The sequence below is a fragment of the Dasypus novemcinctus genome, chromosome 4 (genome assembly GCF_030445035.2).
Source record: "Dasypus novemcinctus isolate mDasNov1 chromosome 4, mDasNov1.1.hap2, whole genome shotgun sequence".
In the NCBI taxonomy this organism is placed as follows: Eukaryota; Metazoa; Chordata; class Mammalia; order Cingulata; family Dasypodidae; genus Dasypus; species Dasypus novemcinctus.
In genome coordinates, this window is record NC_080676.1 from 25,469,848 (window position 1) to 25,493,732 (window position 23,885).

At 38.7% G+C, this 23,885-nt stretch overlaps 1 protein-coding gene across 3 annotated transcripts in view; it reads right to left on the minus strand.

The window, feature by feature from the left end:
* Positions 1 to 207: 207 nt before the first annotated feature.
* PLCH1 (phospholipase C eta 1) overlaps positions 208 to 23,885 on the minus strand; it is a 288,838-nt gene continuing 265,160 nt past the window's right edge. For all 3 annotated transcript variants that reach the window (XM_071214576.1, XM_071214574.1, XM_071214573.1), the window contains 9 exons: positions 20,873 to 20,970; positions 16,353 to 16,532; positions 16,154 to 16,261; positions 14,999 to 15,123; positions 10,389 to 10,473; positions 8,306 to 8,452; positions 7,976 to 8,055; positions 5,709 to 6,063; positions 208 to 3,353 (listed from right to left, as the gene is read on the minus strand). In XM_071214576.1, the coding sequence (XP_071070677.1) occupies positions 1,276 to 3,353; positions 5,709 to 6,063; positions 7,976 to 8,055; positions 8,306 to 8,452; positions 10,389 to 10,473; positions 14,999 to 15,123; positions 16,154 to 16,261; positions 16,353 to 16,532; positions 20,873 to 20,970 (3,256 nt within the window). In that variant the 3' untranslated portion in view covers positions 208 to 1,275. The remainder of the gene's footprint in view (positions 3,354 to 5,708; positions 6,064 to 7,975; positions 8,056 to 8,305; positions 8,453 to 10,388; positions 10,474 to 14,998; positions 15,124 to 16,153; positions 16,262 to 16,352; positions 16,533 to 20,872; positions 20,971 to 23,885) is intronic.

The following is a 23,885-nucleotide window of genomic DNA, read 5'->3' on the forward strand; positions in this document are numbered from 1 at the left end:
TTTCAGGTAACCTTAATAATATGTTCTCTAAAGCACAATGAAAACACTCCGAGGCATAAATTGCTGCTTAAAACTATCCCCTGGAGTAGCAGTTCTATCTTCTGCTGCAAAGATGGAAAGGAAAGTATCTCCAAAGGCTCTGAGTCCTTTACTCAACAGTCATCACATGAGCTTTGATTTAAAAAAAAGAAAAAAAAATCCACCAAGTATTTAAAAATCCATTTTAATTAGATTTTCATGAATTCCAAGAAGAACATCATTGCATTTAATGTTACAAAAAAGCCAAGACAGACATCTAAACATGAAATAAAAAATGGATTCACAGTGAAAATAATGCATGTTGGTACTAAAATATAGTTACTTGACTCCCTGAAGGGAAAAGGTTTCTTCTAGACCTGTTCATCACTTGGATTTTTTTATGAGAAAATATTTTTTTCCTTGAAAGCTTTGGGGAAGTATTCAATTTGTGCTACTATTATTGTTAAGAGTCTGGTGGAGTCTCTCATTCTGAAACGCCATTATTCACAGTCTATAATTTAATCAGAAAATTCAGAAGTACAACAAATAGCTTGGCAACCATGTTCTTGTTACAGACAAAGCCATTAGCAAAAATATGTAACAAAATTTATGTAAAACAAATAATTTTGTCCTTATATACAGAAGTTTGCTTTCTCTTTCAAACCCTCACAGTCTACTCTAAAGTAGGGGAGGAGGGCCATAGGGCCACCAATCCCCTGTGAACACTCTCATTCTGGGTGGGGAGAAGAAAACCCACAAAGTAACTATTTTGAACTTCTTTTAACTGAGTTATAAAAACGTATCTGACTTCTCAACAAAGAAGTTAAAACAAAATATGATAATGGCTTTAAAATAAAGAATCCATTGCTTTGTCCTTTGCAAAGTCTCTTAATTCAACACAGTAAAAATGACTACTTTTGTGACTTTGAGGACGTACAGTAAGGAGCATCTTGGAGAAACATATGTACATTATCACTCAAGCTGCTGAGGAGTTTCACATCTTGGGCATGCACATAGTTCATACTGATACAATTTACAACACCGCAGGGGGAGAAGGTACACGGGAAATGTCACCAAATCTATGTACAAACATGTAAGCAGGAAGAATACCTGAAATCAAAAGGAAGACCAAAATACAAGTTTAAAAGGACATTTTAAAATCATTTCAAAGCCAAGGACCACATTGACTGAAAACTGAAAACGCTGACATTCTACTGGCATACCTTGTAAACATCGACAACGCAGCTTTTATGTCATTCACAGTCTCAAAAGAAAATAAATTTCTGGTTTATCATCACTGCTTGGCTCAGTCTGCAAAACCGAATGATCGGAACAAAACTGGTCGACGTAGCCGTAGCGCAGGCCGGTGCACGCGCCCTCCGGGATGCCGCGGCCCTCCAGGCCGCCCGCTTTGGGGTTCCCCAGGAAGCCGGCGATGTAGGAGCCGGTGGAGTGGCGGTTCACGGCGCGGGGCGCGGCTGCGGGCTTGTTTCGGAGAACCACCGCTCCCGCGTCGCCGGGCGCCGCGGGTTTCTGCTTGTGGGCTTCCTGCCTCTCCTTGGCACGGCTGGCAATGTTGCGCACTCTGCTCTGGCTCCGGGATGAGAGCTTCCTGACGAGCGCGCCGGGGAACTGATTCGCGTCCTGCTTGGAGTACAGCGCTCGGCAGCCGTCCTCCTGGTCGAGGGCCACCAGCCTCCGCAGCTGCTGCGTCAGGGCGTCTGCAGGCTCCAGCGTCTTGGTCTTCACAGCCACTGCCTTCTTGTCTCTCGTGCCAGTGGTAACGAAGCTCTTGCTGATACACTGGTACTTGCTTTCAAAATTGCAGGCGATGTCCTCTGAGGTCAGGTCTCCCAGACTTTTGGACTTGCAAGGACTGGGCGCTTTCGCAGCAGGCGGAGGAAGGTGTGTTGACGGCTTGGGAGCGGGCGCCGGCGTATCTTGAGCGCTAGACTGAGGGCGCGCACCGGCCAGGTTCATTTTTGCATCTGAATTTGAGAAACGGTTATGCGCAAAGCCAGCACCCTGATAGGCTAGGTAAGAAATGCTTTGATTTTTGACCTCTTGAATATTGGTGAAGAGCTCAGGGGCAGAAGGGGGGAGAGTCTCTTTACAGTAGCCATTTCTTAAACCTCTTTGAAAATGTTCCACCGCTTCCTGGCCATGTTTCAGTTTTAGAGGAGAAGCAAGATGACTGGCTCCCTCTCTACTATATTCATGGGTTGCTGCGGAGAGATTCTCTGACTCAGCATCGATTTCCACGAGACTGCTCTCTCCAGAATTTAAACAGAGAGTGGGATCAGCTGTTGCCTCCTCCAGCGTCACGTCAGTGGAAGGGGCAGGGTTGCCGCTCTTCGGGATTTCCCAGTGTTTTCCCTCGTTGGGGCTTTTTGGTGACCAGCAATGCGAAGTGTTAGGGAACCCAGGCAGGTTGCCTTCCACGGCCCCTGTCTTGGGCTTTCCGGGAAGGCCAACACGCGGTTTGCTTTTCGCAATGGGAGTGCAGGTGGTTTCAGGAATGACTGTGTAGCTTGCGTGTTCTGTGGTTTCAGGACTCGGGTGCGCAGCAGGGTCAGGAGACGAGCACAGCAAGGCCGGTTTAGAGAAGCCTTGCCTGCAGGGTGTTTGCAGGCCCGAGGTGGGCAAGGGAGGCTGGCCTGGCGTCACGCTGGTACTGCGAAGAGGAGAATCAACTGTGAGGGTCGCCTGATCGGAGGTGCCATCAAACTGGCCAATCAGCGCCGAGACGGAACTGCCCGGCTCGTTCTCCTGCGTTAAAGTGACATTGTCGATGAGATGAGAAATTTCACTCTCCTGCAGAATCGCAGTTGAATGTAAGTCAGGCAGGTCAGAACAGAGTGTGGAGACGTCTGACAAAGAAAAAGATGCAGCAGCTCTGCCCTTATCCCTGTTACCTTCAGGGTTCTTCACGTCCAGACTGCTTTGAGAAAGGAGGCATCCCGAAAATGTGCTTTTCCCGTCCACAAAGCCCTCCACCTTCCCATTTCCCTTGGTGTTTACCTCACGCAGGTCGTGTGCTAGCTTAACGGAAGGAACAAGAATCAAATGCTGCCTTGGGGAGAGAGATTTGTTGGGACGGTGGTGTTCCTGGCCATCACTTGCAGTTTTTAATTTGGTTCTCCCTCCCTTCGGAGCTGGCCCTCGGAACTGTTCTCCTGTGATTGACAGGTTGACAGTAGAAAGAGTAGAGTCCCCTTGGCTGTTATCTTTGTGGAGGAGAGCACTGGAGGAGGAGGATAACTTTTTGTTGAAATTTGGAAAATGCTCTTCTTTTACACTTGCCTTCCCTCTTCTTCTTCCACCCTTATCTTCTGCTGAATAAAACAAACAACGTTTTAGTTGACATGTATCACTTTACATAGGACTGAAAACACTCATGTTTGTCTTTAGACAGACAAATGGAGAATGTAAATCTGTTACACCGTGACAGAATATAATCATGGATTGCATAGGTATGCAACAAAGTATCTGTGATGAATAAATGGTAAAATAAATTTATAGGAATTTCACTGAAGCTTCCCTTTGAATATCTATTACATCAGCTGAGGATGTAATATTCGTTGTCAAAAAACATGTCAATGAGTTACCGTACTTTTACAGTGAAAATTACCTTAAGTTGTTTCCTATTCAGATTTGTACTACACAGAAGCATGGCAATAAAAACAGAACAAGACAGCTCTGTTAAATAAAGCATTAGGATACCTGTAAACGAGATACTATAAGCTTTCAAAGTTATACACATATTAGCCAAAAATCACAATCAATATCATTTTTAAAAAACATTTGGGCAAAGATCTAATTTAATCAATTAATTTCTAAAATTAAAAGGTCCAATAAATGCATTAACATATAAATATCTGTTGGCTTAAAAATGTAAAGAAATGGTGAGCAATTCCATGGCATTTCTAATGTTTAATTTTGTGATTAATCATACTTTTAATGCAGAAATTTCATTTTGCACTTTCCTCCAAAAGTGTCAGTAAGGTGGCAGGCGCAGTAAGGAAAACCATGAAAACACATAATTCACAGTAATTTTGGGTACCTCATCATGTTTAGTATTGTGCTAAGACAATATTGACTATTCAATTATTCTTGATCAGATTATTTAATAGCCTTTTAATGCTTTCAGAGTCATGATATACAAGATAAGATGAATTTGCTTAACCTCTTATTAAATGTTTTCCTACCTAAAAAAATTATCATTAAATAATGTGGAAATCCAAAAAGTTTTAAAGAAAAAAAAAATACTATGATTTTTACCACTCAGAGATATTCACCATAAACTTTTGCAGAGGGAGAGAATTAAGTGTACAATTTTTTATTTTGCCTTTTCTCTGCTTAATATTGAGTAACTATATTTTTTCTACAATATCATTTGAATTGTTGTAAGGCTTATATATTGTTCCATATTTACCATAAGTTTTATATATATATATATATATATATATATATGGTTAATTTATAATTGTTGTTAAAAGGGAGGGAAAGAAGCATCACCTCTTATTGCAGTCTAATTCAGATTAATGGTATAACATCTTAACTGTATCATTGACAGAATTAATCATTACCAATTTCTATTGAATGTAGCTTTATTTTCCCCAAAGACAGGGTTTTTAAATAAATTTTAAAGCACATATTTCATCTCTTCACAGATACTGCTTTTAACAAAATTTCAAACTTTTAGAATACCATTTTTGCTTCCAAACAAACAATTCGAGAACTATTTTTTTTTCACCCTAGAATTCCTTACAACAAAAATCAATACAAGCAAAATGATATTTGTGAGAAAACAGAAAACTGAAATTAGATAATCTGTTAAAAGAAGAATTTGCTAACAGGTATCACATTCTATTTGTCTGAAATGACTCTGATTTAATGAAAACTTATTTGTTCCAGAGACATCAAATTGATGCAGCTTTGGCACTAAAATTACCTAGAATAGGGTGTGGGGGGTCACCAACACAAGTCAAGAGCTCCCCTTGGTATGTTGCAAACCACTTACCCCCTTATCGAATTCCTGATATGAGCTGGGTGTTCTGCTCATATTAAGGCTAGGATAAAGCATGTCCGTAAGCCTACTTCCAGGCAGGCAGGAACCACAGACATGCCTCCCTCCCTGCAAACATCCTGGGATGAGAAAAGTGAGACCACAGGACATCATCACCTGAGCTGTCTTTGAGGAAATAAATCATTTTCAAGTGAACAAGGTTGTGGTTTAGCTTCCAGCTTTTCCTCCTTCTCCATAAACACTTGCATCCATGGAAGTGTGTCAAATGGTGGGGAAAGAAATACAACTAAATTAAACCCCAGAAAAATCAGTATAATTCTATTCAATCTCAGGACAATCGATTTCACCTAATTGGTAGGTTTCACTTTCTCTCTTCCACTATATCCACACGCTCTGTACCATCAAACCTGGTAGCTGCCCTTCTCCCTCACTGTCAATTTCAGATGGTTTTGTTATTTTAAGGCTTTCGGTAAATAGGAAATAGCTCTTCCACCAACCTCCTTCCAAAGTCTGGAAACTTCTAACCAACAAGATATTTAAAATGGTTTACCATTTGGTATATTTTCTTTGACTACAAAATGTCAACCACATCATAATGGCAATCGGGAATGAAAATTCAGCTTAGAAGGGTCTATTCTTGGAGAAACTTAGAGCATCTTACCCAGAGAGCTTTCTGTTCCTTCAGAGTCCTTTGCCGTCACAGATATAGGCAGCGACAACACCCCAAGAAGACTCCTGTCAACAGGCATGGAGACGGGGCGTGCTTGCAGACTTCGTGTGGTCCTCCTCAGGACACCGTCTTGGTCTCTTGTGGCCTCAGAAACAGAATCTTTTATCTCTACCATTTCTTGGAAGCCCATTTTGCTCTTTTTCCTGCCTTTGGCGGGAGCACTGGCTGTCCGTCGCAGAATTCGATCTCCAATTGATCGTTTCCGAACATAATGGGCATTACTCTCTGAAGAAGTGTGTCTGGGGTTCTTATTGAACAAGCCCTTCAGACCTTGGAGCTGTCGGTTCTGAAGACACAAAGGACCAACCACAAGTTAAGCAAGTGCCATTAGAGTCAACGACTTGCCTTTAAAATGACAGTTCCATGAAAAATGAATACAAAATGAAGTTTTACAGCCATTGAAGTACAGTCAAACCAAGAAAACAGCAGCTCACAGCATGTTTACACAGTGCCATGCACGCCTTGTTCACTTTACTTTGTGAGGAAGGCAGCCTTCCATGATTGTAGCAAGGCTACAGGGTGGTAGGAAAAGTTTCCACAGTTAAAAGAGTGCTACAAACTTTGGCCACCTTAAAGCAACAGATGCATGTTTCAACGTGGTAGTAGTAAGCAGGTAAATGGAGTGATATGAGAAAGCATGCTGCCAAAACCATTTTTTTTAATGTGCCAGTAAGAGCAAAGCACCATGCTGAGAAACTACCTTTGTAGCTCCTAGAAAGTGCAATATAGTATAACTGGGGTTGAGTATTAAAGGGCTCCACTGTAAGGGAAACAACAAAAAACACAACAAAAATACAATTTTGGCTCATTTAGGAAGGTGGCACAAATGAAAACATAAGAAAAAGTACATAGACCTCTATAAACCCTTCCTCCCAGGTTTAATGATTTTAGTCTTATGTTCATTGTGGCCTAAACATCCCAACCCAAGCACACCTGGCAAGTAGGAAATGTAATAAATGAATATTTTGTGAGAACAGAATCCTATAGAACACTTCCTTTTATATATTATAATCACCTAGTTCAAGTTTTAAACACATTCTGAATTTTATCATTTCCCTCAACCATGAGAAATACAGAGTTGATCTGGGAGCCTAGAAATTCAAGAATCATTTTTGAATGATTTATACTTAGTGTCATTAGGCCAGTGGAAAGACCCCAAAAAGCAGCACAAAGAGAAACCTAGGACTAAACATAGAAAGTCAGGAGAGAAAATGTCCCCACTTTTAGAAATTGGGATTCCTTAGCCCCCTCTGCCGACTGGTGTGAGCATATACCCCCTAAGAACGTATTGGTCCACTCTCTGCCAATTAAATAATAGCAAAAGCAATAGTAACATTAATATTAGCCAATATTTTGAGCACTTACTAAGTGCCAAGCAGCTCTCTAACAACATAGAATAAGGTACTATCTTTCCCCACATTTATAGATGAGGAAGCCGAGGTACAGAGAAGGTAGATGTCTCTGGAGGAGAAACTCCAGGCTATGCCCCCTCTCTGGAAAAGAACAGTCGACAGTCCTGGGCCCCATTCAGTGCTCTCACAATCCCTTCAAATCACACCTGGTCCTGAAAATTCATTCCAGTGGCCAAGACCCCAATTGCATGGCATGACCAGAGGACAGTCTATTGATTCACAAACCTCAGTAACTTCTACAGTGAAGAGTAAAAATGGGAGAGAACTAGAACAAAATTTTGTGGTCCTTTCCAGTCCTATGGGTGGCCTTAAATTCATTCATAACTTTTAGATTTTCAGTTAAAAACAATGGCACCAAATGAATGCACCCTGGGTGGAACTGGCTAGTAGTACAGCCCAATTAGTGCTGGTATTCATGATTAAACATCTCAGATCCTGCATTCCCCACTGCAGTTGGCCACATCTTCTTAAAGGAGTACAATAAAATTCAGCATTCAACTATATCATCACTATTTTGGCCAAAGAATGGCCTGAGAGAATAACAGTGTTCTCCATCCCAGGTCATAGAGGGCCACTACATGGCACAAAATGAGTGCACGCCCTTCAACGGTGGGGGCAGCACGTGTGGCTCAGGGCCTGAAGCAGGACCTCAGCTGGGGCCTCTGGTTTTCCTTTAATAATAGTTCATCAAAATTCATGTTCCTTTCAAGCAACTGTGCAACAAAATACCTTTGTGAGGATCATATCATTGTCGTATGAGGCTTTCAGCCCTGTGACCTTTCTCACCTTTCCGTAGATTTCATTGATTGTTATGTGGACAAATATGGATGCTTCTGTCAGTCCTTCTAAATACACATGCCGGTATCCTGATAAAAATAGAGAAAGTAGTTTCCTTTTAGTTAAACTTGCATTTCGGTTTTCCGTGGATGCAACAGAATTAAACATCTACTGCAGTTCTTTACATTTTATAAAGCACATTAACACATTATCACATACTGGATATTAGGCATATATATATATATGCCGTATATTATATATGTCACGTATACCAATAAATTGTATTTTCAGAGGAAAAGGAATGGTGAGTATAGAGAGAAAAGGCCAGACTGCACCTACCAGGCACTAAGCTGCTGAAGGTCACAGTTCTTTGCCCAACAAAGTCTCGTCCAATGGGATCATGATCCCATACCAGGAACCGAACCAAAGCTATTTCTGGCATGTGTACTGTAAATGTCAGGGTTTCTTCCCACACAGGGTTAAAGCCTCAGAGAAACAGGAAAAGAAAAATCATAAAACCAAAGGGCTTGGCTGAAAATCAGTTGGCAGCAACATTTGCACAGCAGACAGTGAAAATTGTCTGCAATGGTTATTAAACCCGTGAAGAAGACCGAGCCACTCCAGGAGGCCTGACTGAAATAAAGCCTCAGAATTCACCCCATTGACAGAAAATAATTGGCAAGTAAATTGCCTGTAAATTATCACATCAATTCTATTAATCTTGGATGCCAAATTACGTTTTAGAGAAAGCTCTTTTAGGCAATATTCGGAATGCTTCAATGAGCTCAGGAACTACCTATAGTAGCAATCTAAGAATAATGTTTTAGCAAAAACGATAAAGAATCCGCCTCCCCCTTGCCCCATACCATCACCCTTCTTGTCCAACAAAGATCCTGCTGCTGTAATAATCACCAGAATAAAACAGTCACTTTAGGAGGTGCTTTGCAGCTTTTAATGCTTTTACACATACCCTATTTAATTTTACAGCAATCCCCTAAGGGTGGCAGGGGGAGGGGTTTTGTTTTTTGTTTTCTGTTTTGTTTTCCTAATTAAGAAAAAATATATTACTGACTTTTAAAAATACATAACTTTTTAAAACTACACAAGGAATACATGCATAATGCTTTGTTTTTAAACTAGAAAATGTAAATTTTTACAACCCATTTTATAGTTGAGAAAGCTGATGCTGAGAGAAAATAATATGCCAGAGCCAAATTAGACTGTGTCCTAGTGATTCCCCATGGCTTTTCACAAAGACCTTATTATAGGGAAGATGGCATATTTTTCACAGTTCTCAAAAGTGAATAGAAAAGGCATATACTTTGATTCTAATACTAAAAGGCAAAGATGTTTTTATTTGAGGTAAATTTTTCTCAGAATAATTATATAATCTGATAAAAATTCAAGAACTCACTAAGTTCCTGTTTTTCCCTTCTAAAAGTTGGAAGTAAGTGTCCATAAATATACATGTTCAGGAGGCATCAGCCTCTTAATCCTATAAAAAGCCTCAAGCTAATGCTATCACTACAAAATGAAAATCATTGAGACCCCCCTTGTGAATAAGTCAAGAGGTCTTGACTTAGTGAAGACCTCTCAATTATTTTTGAGTCTAAGAATCATCACTATCATCATCATCATCTATTGAACTTTGATGGGAAAACACAATATGGGAAGGTTGCTTTTTTAAAACATGTTATTTCCATAAGTAAGAGGCTTGTTCTACTCATGAGCCCCCAAATTCCTTTCCTTCACCTAACACTTAGAAAAACTTCTCTCAAGGTCTTTCTATAAATTCCTAATTTCTCAGACATTTTGAGATTGAGGTTTAAATTTATTTCAGTATTAATGACTACAGATTGTGAAAAACATGTATGCAGTAATGTTTGCCAAATGTAAAACCAATAAATTAATACAATTTTAGAAAACTGCCGAGAGAAAGACATGGGGTTTAGGTAAAGAAATTTTTCTTTAATGCCAATTGCCCACCACATGTACATATTTAAGAAACGACCCTGTCAGAGCATGCCATGCTTGTCTTTGGTATTTTATTTTACTTGCTCCAGAAAAAAACAAGAAAATCATGAGGACATCGAGGCTGCATGAATTTATACATCTGAAACAAAAATATAAAAATATAATGGAGGTGTTTCCCTAAGTGAGTTTTTAATCCAGCTCTTTAAACATATTTTCTTCTTTTCAATGGAAAGAAGTTTTGCTTCAAAACAAAGCATCCATCAAAACACATTATACATCACTCACACATTTGCTTAGTTTTATAAGTTAAAAAAAGATCTTAACACAAACCCAGATGGCAGTTATGGATTTCAGCGATTCATTTCTAAATAGACACATTTTTCTTTTTCAGTGCAAATTCTATTTCAGGAGTATCATGATTAAAGTCATCAAAGATTATATATCTTACCATTGTCGTCCACCACGCGGGTTTGATCTTTACAGCAATCTACTGGCAATCCAATAATTTCAACTTCAACAAAGGGATCAATGATCTATATAAATAAAGAGAAAACACTATCACAAATGAAATACTTCTTCTTGCATTAATTAATTTGAAAATATTGGCCAAAATGTATGCATTTCAATAGTAACTGATTTTATTAGTAAATGGAATTGTTGCAGGTGCAGCAGACACAGATATAAAAGACAGGAATAAAAGAAAAGATATTAAGCTTTTGTTTGCCATTATTTTACTGATGATACTCAAATTTTATCCAGTGTGCCTGCTTTTCACTTCTGGTTAGATACTCAACAGAAATGAGAGCTTTTGCCCATACACAAATGTTCATAATGGACAAAAACTTAAACAACTTAAATGTCCATCATAAAATGGATAAATTGTGGAACATTCAGTTAGTGGAATACTGCACAACCATGAAAAAGGACAAACTTTTGCAACATCATCATAACGTTGAGGAAAGAAGGCAGACTTAAAAAGTACTTGCTGTACATTCCCAGGAGATGGTGATTAATTAGATGTGGGAAGCAAAGAAAGAGGGAGAATTACGGATAATTGATTTTCTGGATGGAAGTGAGAAAAACTGTTATGCCATTCTCAGATATAGGAACAATGTGAGGGGGCACAGGCTGGGAATGCAGGGGTCTGCGAGCCTCGATAGGAGGAAAACTATCTTTATTTTCACTAACTCTAACACACACCATAAGAATACTACTCGTACCTGTATCTTTGTGTCCATTAGAAATCATAGATGCTTTTAAGTTACATTGCAGTTGCTACAGACATCTACTTCAAAATTACAAGTTATTAGACCTACTGCTAGATCCTGCTAATTATTGCATTAAAAAAAGACATCATATATATTTATATGTACAATTTTTATTTTTAAAATATTTTGATAACTGAACTTGAGTATAATTGGTTTCCTGTATAATCTTACATAAATTATGGATAAAAACTTATTTTATCCATTTACAAACATATTCTGAGAAGGGGTCCATAAGCCTTCAGGGGTCCAAGGTTTCACCAGATACAAAGGGTTCCATGTCTTCAAAAAAGTTAAAATCTTCCTTATAGAGAACCTTGAAAGCCATGATAAGTAGTCTGAATTTTATTTTAATTGCAAAATACAGAGATTAGATCATATAAGGTAATTATGAGCTCACCCTTATTCACTGAAAATATTAACTCTACAAACTGGGTATTAATTACAAAGGTAAAAAAAAATATCTATACAATGAAAAAAGTCTAGTAGACACCCTCTTATCCCAGTAGCAGAAAAATCATGGGACAAGCTGACATCAGGTGGCTCCTGATATGATACATTGAGAAAGATGCACTATTGCCTAGTTTGTATTATTTCTGCCAAAAATGTTTATTCTGAGCATAATCATGAGTAAACTAAGATAAATAAAAAATGAAGGACATTCTGGAAAACAACCAGCTTAGACTAAAAAATAAAATAAAATCAATGTCATAAAACAAAAAACAAAATGACTGGAAAACTGTTCTAGATTTTTGAAAACCAGAGAGATAACTAAAAGCAAAGTGTGACATTTGATTGAATTCATAAAAAGGAAGCTATAAGGACAACACTGGGACAATCGGAGAAAATAGAATATTGATTGTATGTTAGAGAATATTATTGTCCCAATGTTAAATTTCATGAGTACGATTATAATGTGGTTACACATGATAATGTCCTTGTTCTTAAGAGATAAATGTCATGATATCAACAATTTACTCTCAAATGGCTCTGCAAAAAAACACAAATGCATAAACAAATACACACACACACACAGGAAAGAAGAGAGGAAAGAGATGAAGCAAATGTAACAATTTGATAATGCAATTATCAAATTATAAACTATTAATAATTTGTGAATCTAGGTGATGGGGATATAGTACTCTTTGTACAATTCTTGGAACTTTTCTGAGGTTTAACATTTTTAAAAATACAAGTTTAGGGAAAATATAGAAAGTGATTCTTCTTTTCTGCAGCCAAAAAGAAAAGAAAACAAGAAAGAAAAAAAAATAAAGGAAAGAAGAACAAAGATGAACTTCTGACACTGCCAGAAGGACTGTTTTTGCTGAGAGGAGAACAGAACACAGGGGCAAGACTGTAACAGGGAGAACAGTTAGGAGGCTATTGCAGCAGGAGTCTTGGATTAGGCTGGTGGCAAGAGAGATGGAAGAAATAGTCCCATAGAAGCTCTTACTCTCCAAGTTGGACATAGTGCCATCAGATGAAGATGGAAAGGAAAGTGAGAAGAAGAAATGTTTGAGGAGAGAGAATGTTGGAAATAGCCACTGTGGAGAATGGGCTAGGGGGCTACAACGGGAAGCGGGGGCAGCAGAGCAGCAATAAGGGTCAGTTGAGATTGGAGACAAAGAGCTTAGGGTGGTACCAGTTACAGAGCTGTGTGGTTTCCTCCATCAAGATTCAAGATCCAGGTGGCGGACTTGGCCCAGTGGTGAGGGCGTCCGTCTACCACATGGGAGGTCCGAGATTCAAACTCCGCACCTCCTTGACCTGTGTGGAGCTGGCCCATGCGCAGTGCTGATGTGCGCAAGGAGTGCCGTGCCACGCAGGGGTATCCCTGCGTAGGGGAGCCCCACACGCAAGGAGTGCGCCCCGTAAGGAGAGCCGCCCAGCGGGAAACAAAGTGCAGCCTGCCCAGGAAAGGCGCTGCCCACACAGAGAGCTGACACAACAAGATGACACAACAAAAAGAGACACAGATTCCCATGCCGCTGACAACAACAGAAACGGACAAAGAAGACGCAGCAAATAGACACAGAAAACAGACAACCGGGGTGGGGGTGGGGGGGCAGGAAGGGGAGAGAAATAAATAAAGAAATCTTTAAAAAAAAAAAAGAAAAAGATTCAAGACCCAGAAATGGAAGTTTAACAGGTGGGAGTGGCAGAGAGAGCAGGAAGTGGTGGACTATCCCTGAGAGGAAGGACAAACAGATGCTAAGAAGGCTAAACCCAGGTGTAATGGGAAGACCAGGTGAGTGCCCCCAAAAGGGAGGAGGCTGTGGTCACAGAGAGACACTTTAAAATCACACTGCATCAGTACAGCAGCTGATGACAAGAACCAGCTTGTGGCCAGGGAATGGGGCTGATGCACAGCAGAAATGAGGGGCCCAGGAGATGAGGAATGTGGGTGGGAGGTTAAGACACTCTTAGGTGATGTTTCTATAAATAATAAAACTGTCCTTTGTACCCAATTTAACATTGCCAATATTAGCCTTGAAGTGTGGGCAGCTGGCACCATAGAGGATCACCTCTGTCCTTACATGCCAGAATAGAGCACTCACTGACCAGCAAAAGGGAGAAGATCAGAGAATGCAGTGGCAATTATTTTCTTGCTTTCTTACCACTTTATTCTTTCAGAGTTTGACATCTGTCATCAGTATTTAGAGGGTGAGAAGTGAATGTAACAGGTGTAAGCACATTTTTGAAAACTTAATAGCTTTGCTAGAATCACCGTTATTCCAGAGCAATGTCATATTCAGTCTAATGACCAGTAGGGGTTATTTTTAAAGAAAAAGAAAAAAGAAAAATAGACAAGCACAGGAAAGAAATCTTGAATGAAAAAAACATCTCATTGTAGGCATTCTTGCTTCATATTTTACTGGGCCATGTTTGTTTTCTGGTATTCATAAATATACTTATGTTTTTCTGGATTTCTTTCTCCAAGTTGCTGTTTATAAAGGGTATTCTGCTGAGTGTGGATATGGCTATACACATTAAAGCAGATGTGGAGTCTGAAGTAGCTAAAGCAGCTATACACTAAGAAATAGTCATAGCTGCAGAAACCATGATAGGGAGAGGATTTTTCTTTTTGGTTTTTTTGGTTTTGGTTTTAAAGAGAATAGATTTTACCATATAGAAAAAATTCCAGTGAATTGTATAGAAATACTGGTTTCTACAATATCCTAAAGAAAAACTCTTGAGGGTTTTTCAGAAGAGAAAAAAAGCTGGGATCTTAAATTGTAAAAAAATAAAAAAATCAGTGTCAAAATTCTAAAAGCAAAACTCATTTTGTGCAATGAACATAAGGAAGATTACTGTATAGTTGTTTTTGTTTCCCTTTTAAATGAAGAAAAGCTTTGCTTAAGGGCTGCATACTTTTATTGGAATAAATCTGAATGATCCTATTCCTTTGGAGAAAAACTAGTGCTGATTTCTGATTATATTTAGCTTCTGGTTGGAATTTGAAAAAGAAAGAAAACTTAAATAACTAGGTGAAAGTTCCCTGACTATTCAGGTGAATAAATAAGTAAATAAATAATAAAAAATTTAAAATAAAGAATTGTGACTTGAAATTATATGCCCTTATACCTCTGAAGTAAAAGATGGACTCTAGAAGGATTGTGTCTGATTTGAAAATAAGTCACTTAATATTTGATGTACTAGGTCAATGCTCATTTATGAACATTTAACTGAGAGCTTACATACACACAATGAGAGAACCCTGAAAACATTTCAAATGAAATGTAAACGCAATAAAATAACCACGTAATTAACCACTCGGTTATATGTGCCTTACCTCGCCTCGGTCTCCAAACATAGAGTCTGGAGGTTTGGGGAGCTGCTGTCCACTGATCACTTTCAAAATGAGCTGCTTTTTGGGGTTGGCAGGAAGTGGGTCACCAGAGAAAGGGTTGAAAGTACCTAAGCCAAGTAAAGCAGAGGTTAAATTCTAGCACAGGAAGAAATCACACACATACACACTAAATCTGTAGAAGAAAAAATTAACAAATGCTGAATTACTAGTGTTTCTTAGAGCAGAGAAATTATCACATAACTTCTAGTATGGCTTTTGTCAGAAGGCAGTGCAGGCTGGCATTTTCACAGCTGTGGTTTCTGTAGAATCCATGCCCCCAAAATCCCAAGAAATGGACTGATTTAAAGCAAGTGACTGCAATGCAATGATCAACCATGGCTTGTGGGATGAGAAGCATTTCATCTGAAGGCCAATAGTATAGAGAAGAGAAGGACTTATGTCCAATTCAAATAACTTTCTAACCTAAACGATCTCAGGGATAGAGTGAATATAACAAAAAGAAAGAAAACCTGAAATTAAATAAACAAGCAGAGTAAGAAAACATGCAAAGCATAACATCTAGAAGACACGTTTGTAAATGCTTTTTTTTTTTAAACTGAATTGTTATAAATCCAATTTGGAAAAGTTAAAATAATTTTAATGACCTGACTCAAAATAAAGTGTTTATTGATCTAAGACAACATTATGCTTTTGTTGTTGTTATTAGGACCAATCTATAATTGTACTACTCCTGACTAAAAAGACTTGATAAAAGTGTCCCAGGTGGCAGTTTAATTTTCTCAGGAGATCTCAAACTCACAGGCCTTTTGAGAGTTTCTGAAAGACAGGACTCAGACCTTAGAAGGCAGTCCAATTTATTGGCAATGTTCTGTGAAGGTCTTGCTGGGATACTGGATTACAGATGACAATCCACCGCTATCCAAGTCCCTCCTGACATGCAAAACTTCATGAGACAACATTCTAAACATCATGTTTTCCAAAAATTAAAGAGTTGTGGCAAGAGTTCTAAACTACATTCTAACACTTTAATCTACCTTTCTTTAAAAAACTCGTGTTGCAAAACACTAGTGTATCATACTTTCCAGAGAACCCACTTAATAGAGGTCACCTGCATACAGGTGTGAAATTAATGCACACCTTTGCACATCTGTTGAGGTTTGAGGACGTAGCCACAATTGCCATTTGTCTTGAATTTGGCTCGATTTAACTGCATCATTCGCCCTTCAGACTGGTAGTTCAGTGCCACTATACAAGTTGAAAGTTTGAGAGAATTAGGCACAATGGCAGCATAGAGTTAGCATATATAGAAAACTGGTCCCTCCCAAAGCATACACACCTAGTTGGCAACCTGCATTCCAGTAGGGCAGAGGGTTGAAGTTACTGGAATCAATCCGGTAGGCAGAGGGGTAAATCCTTGTGAGTTGCTTTTGGTTATAAATCATGAACTGCTCTGATTTCTGCTGAACCACCTGATGTGCTCTTGTTTCACTGAATGATAATACATTTCCTGTAGTTCCTGGCAATTTTTAATAAAGAAAAAAGAAAAATGAGAACTACAGCCAAGAATATGTTTGGACAGGCATCATTTCCAAAAGACCTTAAAATGGTGTCACAATATACCAATAGAATAAGGCAGCACAAAAGAGAATTCTACCAGGGTCAAGGCAAGGCAGCTCCTGACCAAGAAAGACTCATAAAAGTCCATTCCTTTTGCCACTTTAAGGTTAAATTAGAGCTAAGAATCTTGCTCATTTCTGGACCCTGTGTTCTTCCAAGAATTCAATTATCCCACTAATTCATGTCTATCTGGTCAGTATGAGAGAGGACAGGTAGGAAAATTATTTTCTAGGTACATAACTCAAACAGAATATTTTCACCAAAGATGTAGCCAACTGTGAATAAATTAAACTATCTATATAACTTATTCCTGATAAAAGGAAAACATTCATTGAAGGCATTCATCTAAAAGACATGGGTGTGAAACACATATCCACAAAACAAAGAGACCAATTATAGAAAAGAAAATTGAGTATTAAAGTTTCAGAAACAAGGACAACCATCTACCCACCTACCCAAACTTGGAAACAAAAGAAAATAGAAATGGAGATAAAAGAAGATGAAGCATGCTCTCAAGTTTCCACTTGGACCATCAGGACAGGTTAATCTAGGTCCAAGAAAGCTACAAGTTTGGGGTTCACAATACAAAGAACATTTAACATTCTACCCTTTTTACCCAATCCTACCTTTTGTACCCCAATCTCAATATCCTTCCCACCACCACCATTCCTCCAGTAAATATTCCCACCTCATCCCCAGGATGACCACCCATAAGTCCTCTGGAACTGCTAGAAGATGCCAGCCCAGATAAAGACCCAAACTCACCCAGAACCTTGTTCTCAATCTAATGTGTATTCTCAAAAGCTAAGTGTCTCTGAACCCAAACTGAGAGACATGATCCATGAACCCAAGGGGTTGAACTTGATCTTGCTGAGTTGACTGAGCCTGAATCATATCTAGATTGAACACGTTCAGTAGAACACACAGTATCCCAGAACCCTCAAGGTTGTACAACCTTAAATATTTATTAAACACTCCCAAATAACTGATAATAATACTCTAGAGCTGGAACTTGGAAAGATCATAAGTAAAAGTGAGAGGCAAAGAAACTAGAGAATTACTACTTTTAATGTGATTATGTATCCATTATAGATTATTTCCTTAAAGTAAAATTAATAAAATTTTGTTGACACAACTTAACATTTTTATATGTCTCAAGAATACTCAAAAAATAATTTTATTTGTAGTTTGTTGAGGAATACCTTGAACATGATGGACATACATATACAGACTGACAAGTCAAATTCAAATTCCGATGGAGTAGTACTGCAATCAATACTGCTTTTCTGTCTCTCCACATAAACAAACACACATTATCATAAGATGATTTTGGTAATTAGATACTTAGCAATTAGTAGAAAAGACCTAAGTTGCTTTGCATTAGTATAAGTCATGCATTCAATATCTTTTGCTTCTTTTGTGGCTAAAAACAAAAAGCTGAAGTTCAAAAGCTAAATAGCGTGCAATATTATATTCCATTAAACAATATGATTATGGTTTCATAAAGCATTTATTGGATTGTATTTCTCTAAAGCAAATATATCTTTAGGTCCATTAAACCAGCCTCTAAATTTATTTGTGAGTTGTGGGTAGTTATTACAAGAATGGGCTGCTTATTTGCTAACAATCTTCCATTTTTTATGTTCTCACATGAGAAATGTAACTTACTTTTTTTTTTACAATTGTTACTATTTGAAGACAATTTGAATTGCATACCAGGGAAACAAATCTTTAGGTAGCAAAAGAGACACTTAGGAGTAGGGGGAAAATAGAGTATTAATAAAAATTAAAAGAGAGGGAAGAATTCTGGAAGTTTGCGGGGACATAAGATTCACTTACACTAAGATTTGTGGAGAACATTGGAGATTTGTGATTTATATTTCATCACAACTAAAATTAAAATTAGACTGAAAAACTGAACTTGATGGGCCCTTGATATTGATGACTGTGCGTGTGAACATTTACTCTTGAAACTGAAACTTAGCCTAGTATTACAGCCTGCCTAAGAGTTGCCTCCTGGGAGCCTCTTTGTTGTTCATATGTGGCCTCTCTCTAAGCTGAACTCAGCATATAAATGCATTACCTTCCTGCCAGCATGAGACATGACCCCCAGGGATGAGCCTCCCTGGCACCAAGAGATTCCTACCAAGCATCAACTAGCAATGGACTGAAAAAAGACCTTGACCAAAAGGGGGAAAAGGTAAAGACAAATGAGTTTATATGGCTAAGAGAATTCAAAGTGAGTCAGGAGGTCTTTCCGGAGGTTATGCTTATGCAGAATTTCATTGACTGCCAAAGTAGATACTACCTCCAAATAGCGGGACTCCTGAGGGCTCTGGAGACATCCACACACTATAGTCAAGGCAGATAACTCATGAGTTTGGTGCCTTGCCAATGGGCCCTACTTTGGAGTTTATGCTTCCAAGTGTGACAGTTAGAATCAGTTGTGGTTTCCCTACATATGGCTCTTCTGTCCTTCTATCTGAACCCATAATTAGTACTAGAGTTGGTAGGTGTACGTCCAAGAGACTTAAATCTTTGGACTGTCCATGTGCCAGCTGAGCCCTGAATCTCAACAGAGCTGCAAAACCTATTCTACAGTTCTTTGGACTCATCCAGGACAACTAACAAGGAGGTGATGATGGACAACTACCATTCCACAGAACTGAGAGAGTCTACAACTACAACCAAAAGAGTCCCATCCATCAGCCCTATGGGACCAAAGTCCCTTTCAATTAGAAGTGAAGTGGTCATTACCATCCCAGAATCCTCAGGATTGGGGAATGAACTATGGACTAAAGTTGATTTACTGGTATTCTACTATAGACTTACTGTGATTCTAGCAATGGAAGAAATTATATCATTGATGTGGAGGCATTGGCCCCTGGAGGTTCTGAGGGCTGGGAGAGGGAACAACAGGTTTAATATGGGGGTATTTTTGGGACTTAGGAATTGTCCTGAATGACATTGCAATGACAGATACAGGCCATTCTATATCTTGCCATTGAATGGTTGGGAGAGAGCATAAACTACATGTAAACATTAATCCATGCTTAGTGGCAATGTTCCAAAACATGTTCATCAATAGCAATGAATATACCTCACTGATGAAGGATGTTGTTTATGTGGGGAAATGTGAGAGGTGTGGGGAGCGGAGTATATGGGAATCCCCTATATTTGTTATGTGACATTTGTATAATCTAAGTGTTTTTAAAAAATAAAAATAAAGAATAGAAAAAATATACAAATAAACTGCATGGGTATAATTTACTTCTCTAAGTATTCAATAACTGAATAAATAGCAACAAGAAGGGAAGAAGAGAAAGGGAAAAAGAGCAATCAGCAGGAAAGTCAAGAGGAAGAATAGTTGTAACTAGAATTTCTTAGTTTAAAAGAGTAAACAAGTCAAAACTACTGATATTTCTGCAGATAATTTAATCTGCAGATTAAATTATTCTCATCAAAGTCAAAATTTTTTTAATAAAAGATTTTATATATTTATGTCTCCCCCACTTCTCATTGCTTGTGCTCATTGTCTGTTCTCTGTGTCTGTTTGTTGTGTGCTCTCTCTGTCTGCTTATCTTCTTCTTAGGAGTTATCAAGAACCAAACCCAGGACCTCCCATGTGGGAGGGAGATGCACATTCACTGGAGCCACCTCCGCTCCCTGCTTGTTCTGTCTCTCATTGTGTTTCCTCGTTGTGTCTCCTTGTTGCATCATCTTGCTGCATCAGCTGGCCACGCCAGCCCATCATGTTAGCTTGCTGCCCTGCTTGTCTTCTTTAAGAAGAACTGAACCTGGGACCTTCCATGTTGTAGCAAGGCACCCAACTGCTTGAGCCACATCTGCTTCCCCAAAATACAGGGCTTTTAAGGTAGTATTTCATTCAATTAATTTCTTCTTTCTTCTGATTTCTTCTTTCTTCAGTCATACTTATAATGGCTACTTGTTGACCTGGCCATCAAGCCAGGCCAGGCCTCTATAGTTCAAGAGTTGGGTGATGATACTTCTACCCTGTAGGAGATTTCTGATCTTTAGTCAATCAGACAACCACGATGATCCATACAGCCCTCTCTATGGGCTAAGCATTGCACAAGCACCAAGTTTCCTGACAAATTGGATTCCACACAGGTCCAGAAACATGTGGTGCTGATCTGCTAAGCCAGAGATTAGTTAACAATTGGCAAAAAACAATCAAGGGATGGTGATCCCAAGCAGAAGAAAGCTCTCAGGACTTACCATCATCCACAATGTCCTGGGCTGCCACGGAGTTTGTGTAGACAACCAAATCCGAGAGTTCTCGGCAGAGCTTCATGGTTTTCCTTCGGCGGCCCAACCTGTGAAGTACACACTTGTGGCTCACAGCATTTTAGAGCTGGAACATGGAAGAGACTTAGGCTTTTGGCTACTCCACCATTCCTACTTAAGAGGAAGAGTACAATGATCTGCCCAAGGTCTTACTGGGACCAGGCTTAACACCCAAGCATGATTCCTAGTTCAGCAGTTTCATAACTACATCACCACATTCCAGTAATCACAGCCTTTACTTAAGCATTCGTGAATCCCCCTGTGATGGGATTTGATTCCCACTGATACCAAGCTGGAACGTAACACAAGAGCTCACCAGGGAGCTACTCCACTTATGTGAGAAAAAGAACCTGGACTAAAAAGGAGTAGACATATTATATTGGGGCCATAAGAATTGTATATCTAAAGGGAAACACACCAAAATTTTCACAGTGATTATTTTTAAAGGTGAGTTTTATTTTCTTCTTTATACTTTTCTATATTCTTCAACTTTCCTAAAGCAAGCACCTATTAACTAGTGCCTTTTTCTCTTCAATATTTTCTAAGTTATCTCTCTCCCATAAACCATTTCTAGGATTGCCTCTACAACCTGAAAAATTCTATCACTATCCTTTTCCACAGCATATATTCTCCACAGACTATCATATTCTGTTCACATAAATACTTTTCTCCTCTACAGAAACATCTAGCCATCAAAGAAGATATGCAAATGGCCAATAAGCACATGAAAACAACATAGTCATTGGGAAACATAAATAAAAACCAAAATGAGATACTACTCACTAGGATGACTATAACCTAAAGGCAGACAAAAACAAGCTTTGAGGAGGATGTGGAGAACTTTGAACCTTATACATTGCTAGGGGACAAAAAATGGTAAACCAGTTTGGAAAATGGTGTGGCAGTTCCTTAAAAAATTTAACCCAGAGTTACCACAGGACCCAGCAATTCCAATTCCAGGTACCCAAGAGAAATAAAATAATATACGTCTACACAAAAACTTATATACGAATGTTCAGAGCAGAATTAAACATGATAGCTAAAAAGTGAAGAAACCCTTAATGTACTTCAATCGATGAGTGGAAAAATATGATGGAATATTACTCAAAAATTTAAAAAAGGAATGAAATACTGACACTTGCGAAAACATGAATGAATCTTGAAAACATTATGCTAAGAGGAAGAAGCCAGACAAACAAAAGGTCATATATCATATGATTCAATATATATAAAATGCCCAGAAAAGGCAAATTCATTGAGACAGAAAGTGGATTAATTGTGCCAAAAACTGGGTAAGGAGGAAATGGGGTATGGCTATTAATAGATACAGGATTTATTTGGGGAGTGATGTAAATATTCTGGAATTAAATACAAGTGGTGGGGAAGTGGCCGTGGCTCAACTGATAGAGCATCTGCCTACCATATGGGAGGTCCAGGTTTCGAACCCAGGGCCTCCTGGCCTGTGTGGTGAGCTGGCCCATGCTCAGTGCTGCTGTGTGCAACAAGTGCCATGCCATGCAGGGGTGTCCCCTGCATAGGGGAGCCCTATGCGCAAGGAGTGCACCCCGCACGAGAAAAGCATAGCCTGTCCAGGTGCGGCGCCGCACGCAGAGAGAGATGACGCAACAAAAAGAGACACAGATTCCCAGTGCCACTGAGAATGCAAGCAGACATAGAAGAACACACAGCGAATGGACACAGAGAGTAGACAACGGGATAGGGGAAAAGGGAGAGAAAGAAAATAAATAAATCTTTAAAAAAAATGGTGGTTGCATGACTCTGAATCTGCTGAAAACCACTGACTTGGACGCTTAAAATTTTTTTAAAGAAACAATAACAAAAACAAATTTCTAATCCTAGGATATGAACTAAATTCTTTGCTATTATTATCTGGAAAAATTATTCATTTTTTCTTCTCTGATTTTTGAAACCCATAGCTGAATTTTAAAGATATGTAGATTTATTCCCTCAATGACTATTTACTGATCACCTACTAGAGAAAAAAACTGAAAAATTCAAAACAAAAATCCCTCTTCTCATGCTGCTTATATTCATTCAATAAAAGAACTTAGGACAAAATATTTCAACAGTTCATATTGCAAAGGAAGAAGCATGAACAGAGACAGCTTTAAAAATCACTGGAAAGAAAGCATTCATAATCTTCATTCACTATATAATTAGGAAATTCTTTAGCCAAAGGTGAAAAATCTGGTTTGGTGAAGACTAATGATTATAAATCAATGTGCGGTCATGTCTAGAATTACAACTCCAAGACATTCCATGAGAAAACTCCAAGATACTCCACATTATGGAGAAATTCTGCAATGTTAGCTCTTTTTAATCCTTATTCTGGAAGAGGATTCATTTACTAAAATCACAAAAAGACATCATCCTAGATGCTTAGGCCCAGACAACTTTTATGGGCAAGTCTCTAATTTACCCACAAACAATGCACGATATGGTTTCCTGTGTTACCTGCAGTAAGGTTCCATTCATGCAGGTTAAGATTGTCATGGTTTTCTCTAAACACTGTCCCATCCCTGGTTATGTGTTTCAGAATTGAGCCTTTTCCAGCCTTATCTTTGAGAAAATTCTCTTGGAAGGTGATTCTGTTTCTCCTATATCTTTTACTGTAACTTGCACAGTGAATTTTCTGTTTCCTAAGGTAGGGACCACACATCTCCTCTGCCCTTATTAAATATTTGCTATTTTATGTATTGATGTTCTGTTGGAACTCAATTTATGAAGTTTAATTTTATAGTCAATGTCATCCATTTCTACAGGGCCCCTTTGCCTCTAATTTCACTTAATTTCAGTCTTTCAATAAAGGTATAGGTGTGTGTGTGTATCCATATCAATCTATATCTATGTGTGCTATTTATGATATAATTTACACTCCTATGCAAGATGTATTATACAAAAGATTTGCCAGAAAAACTACATC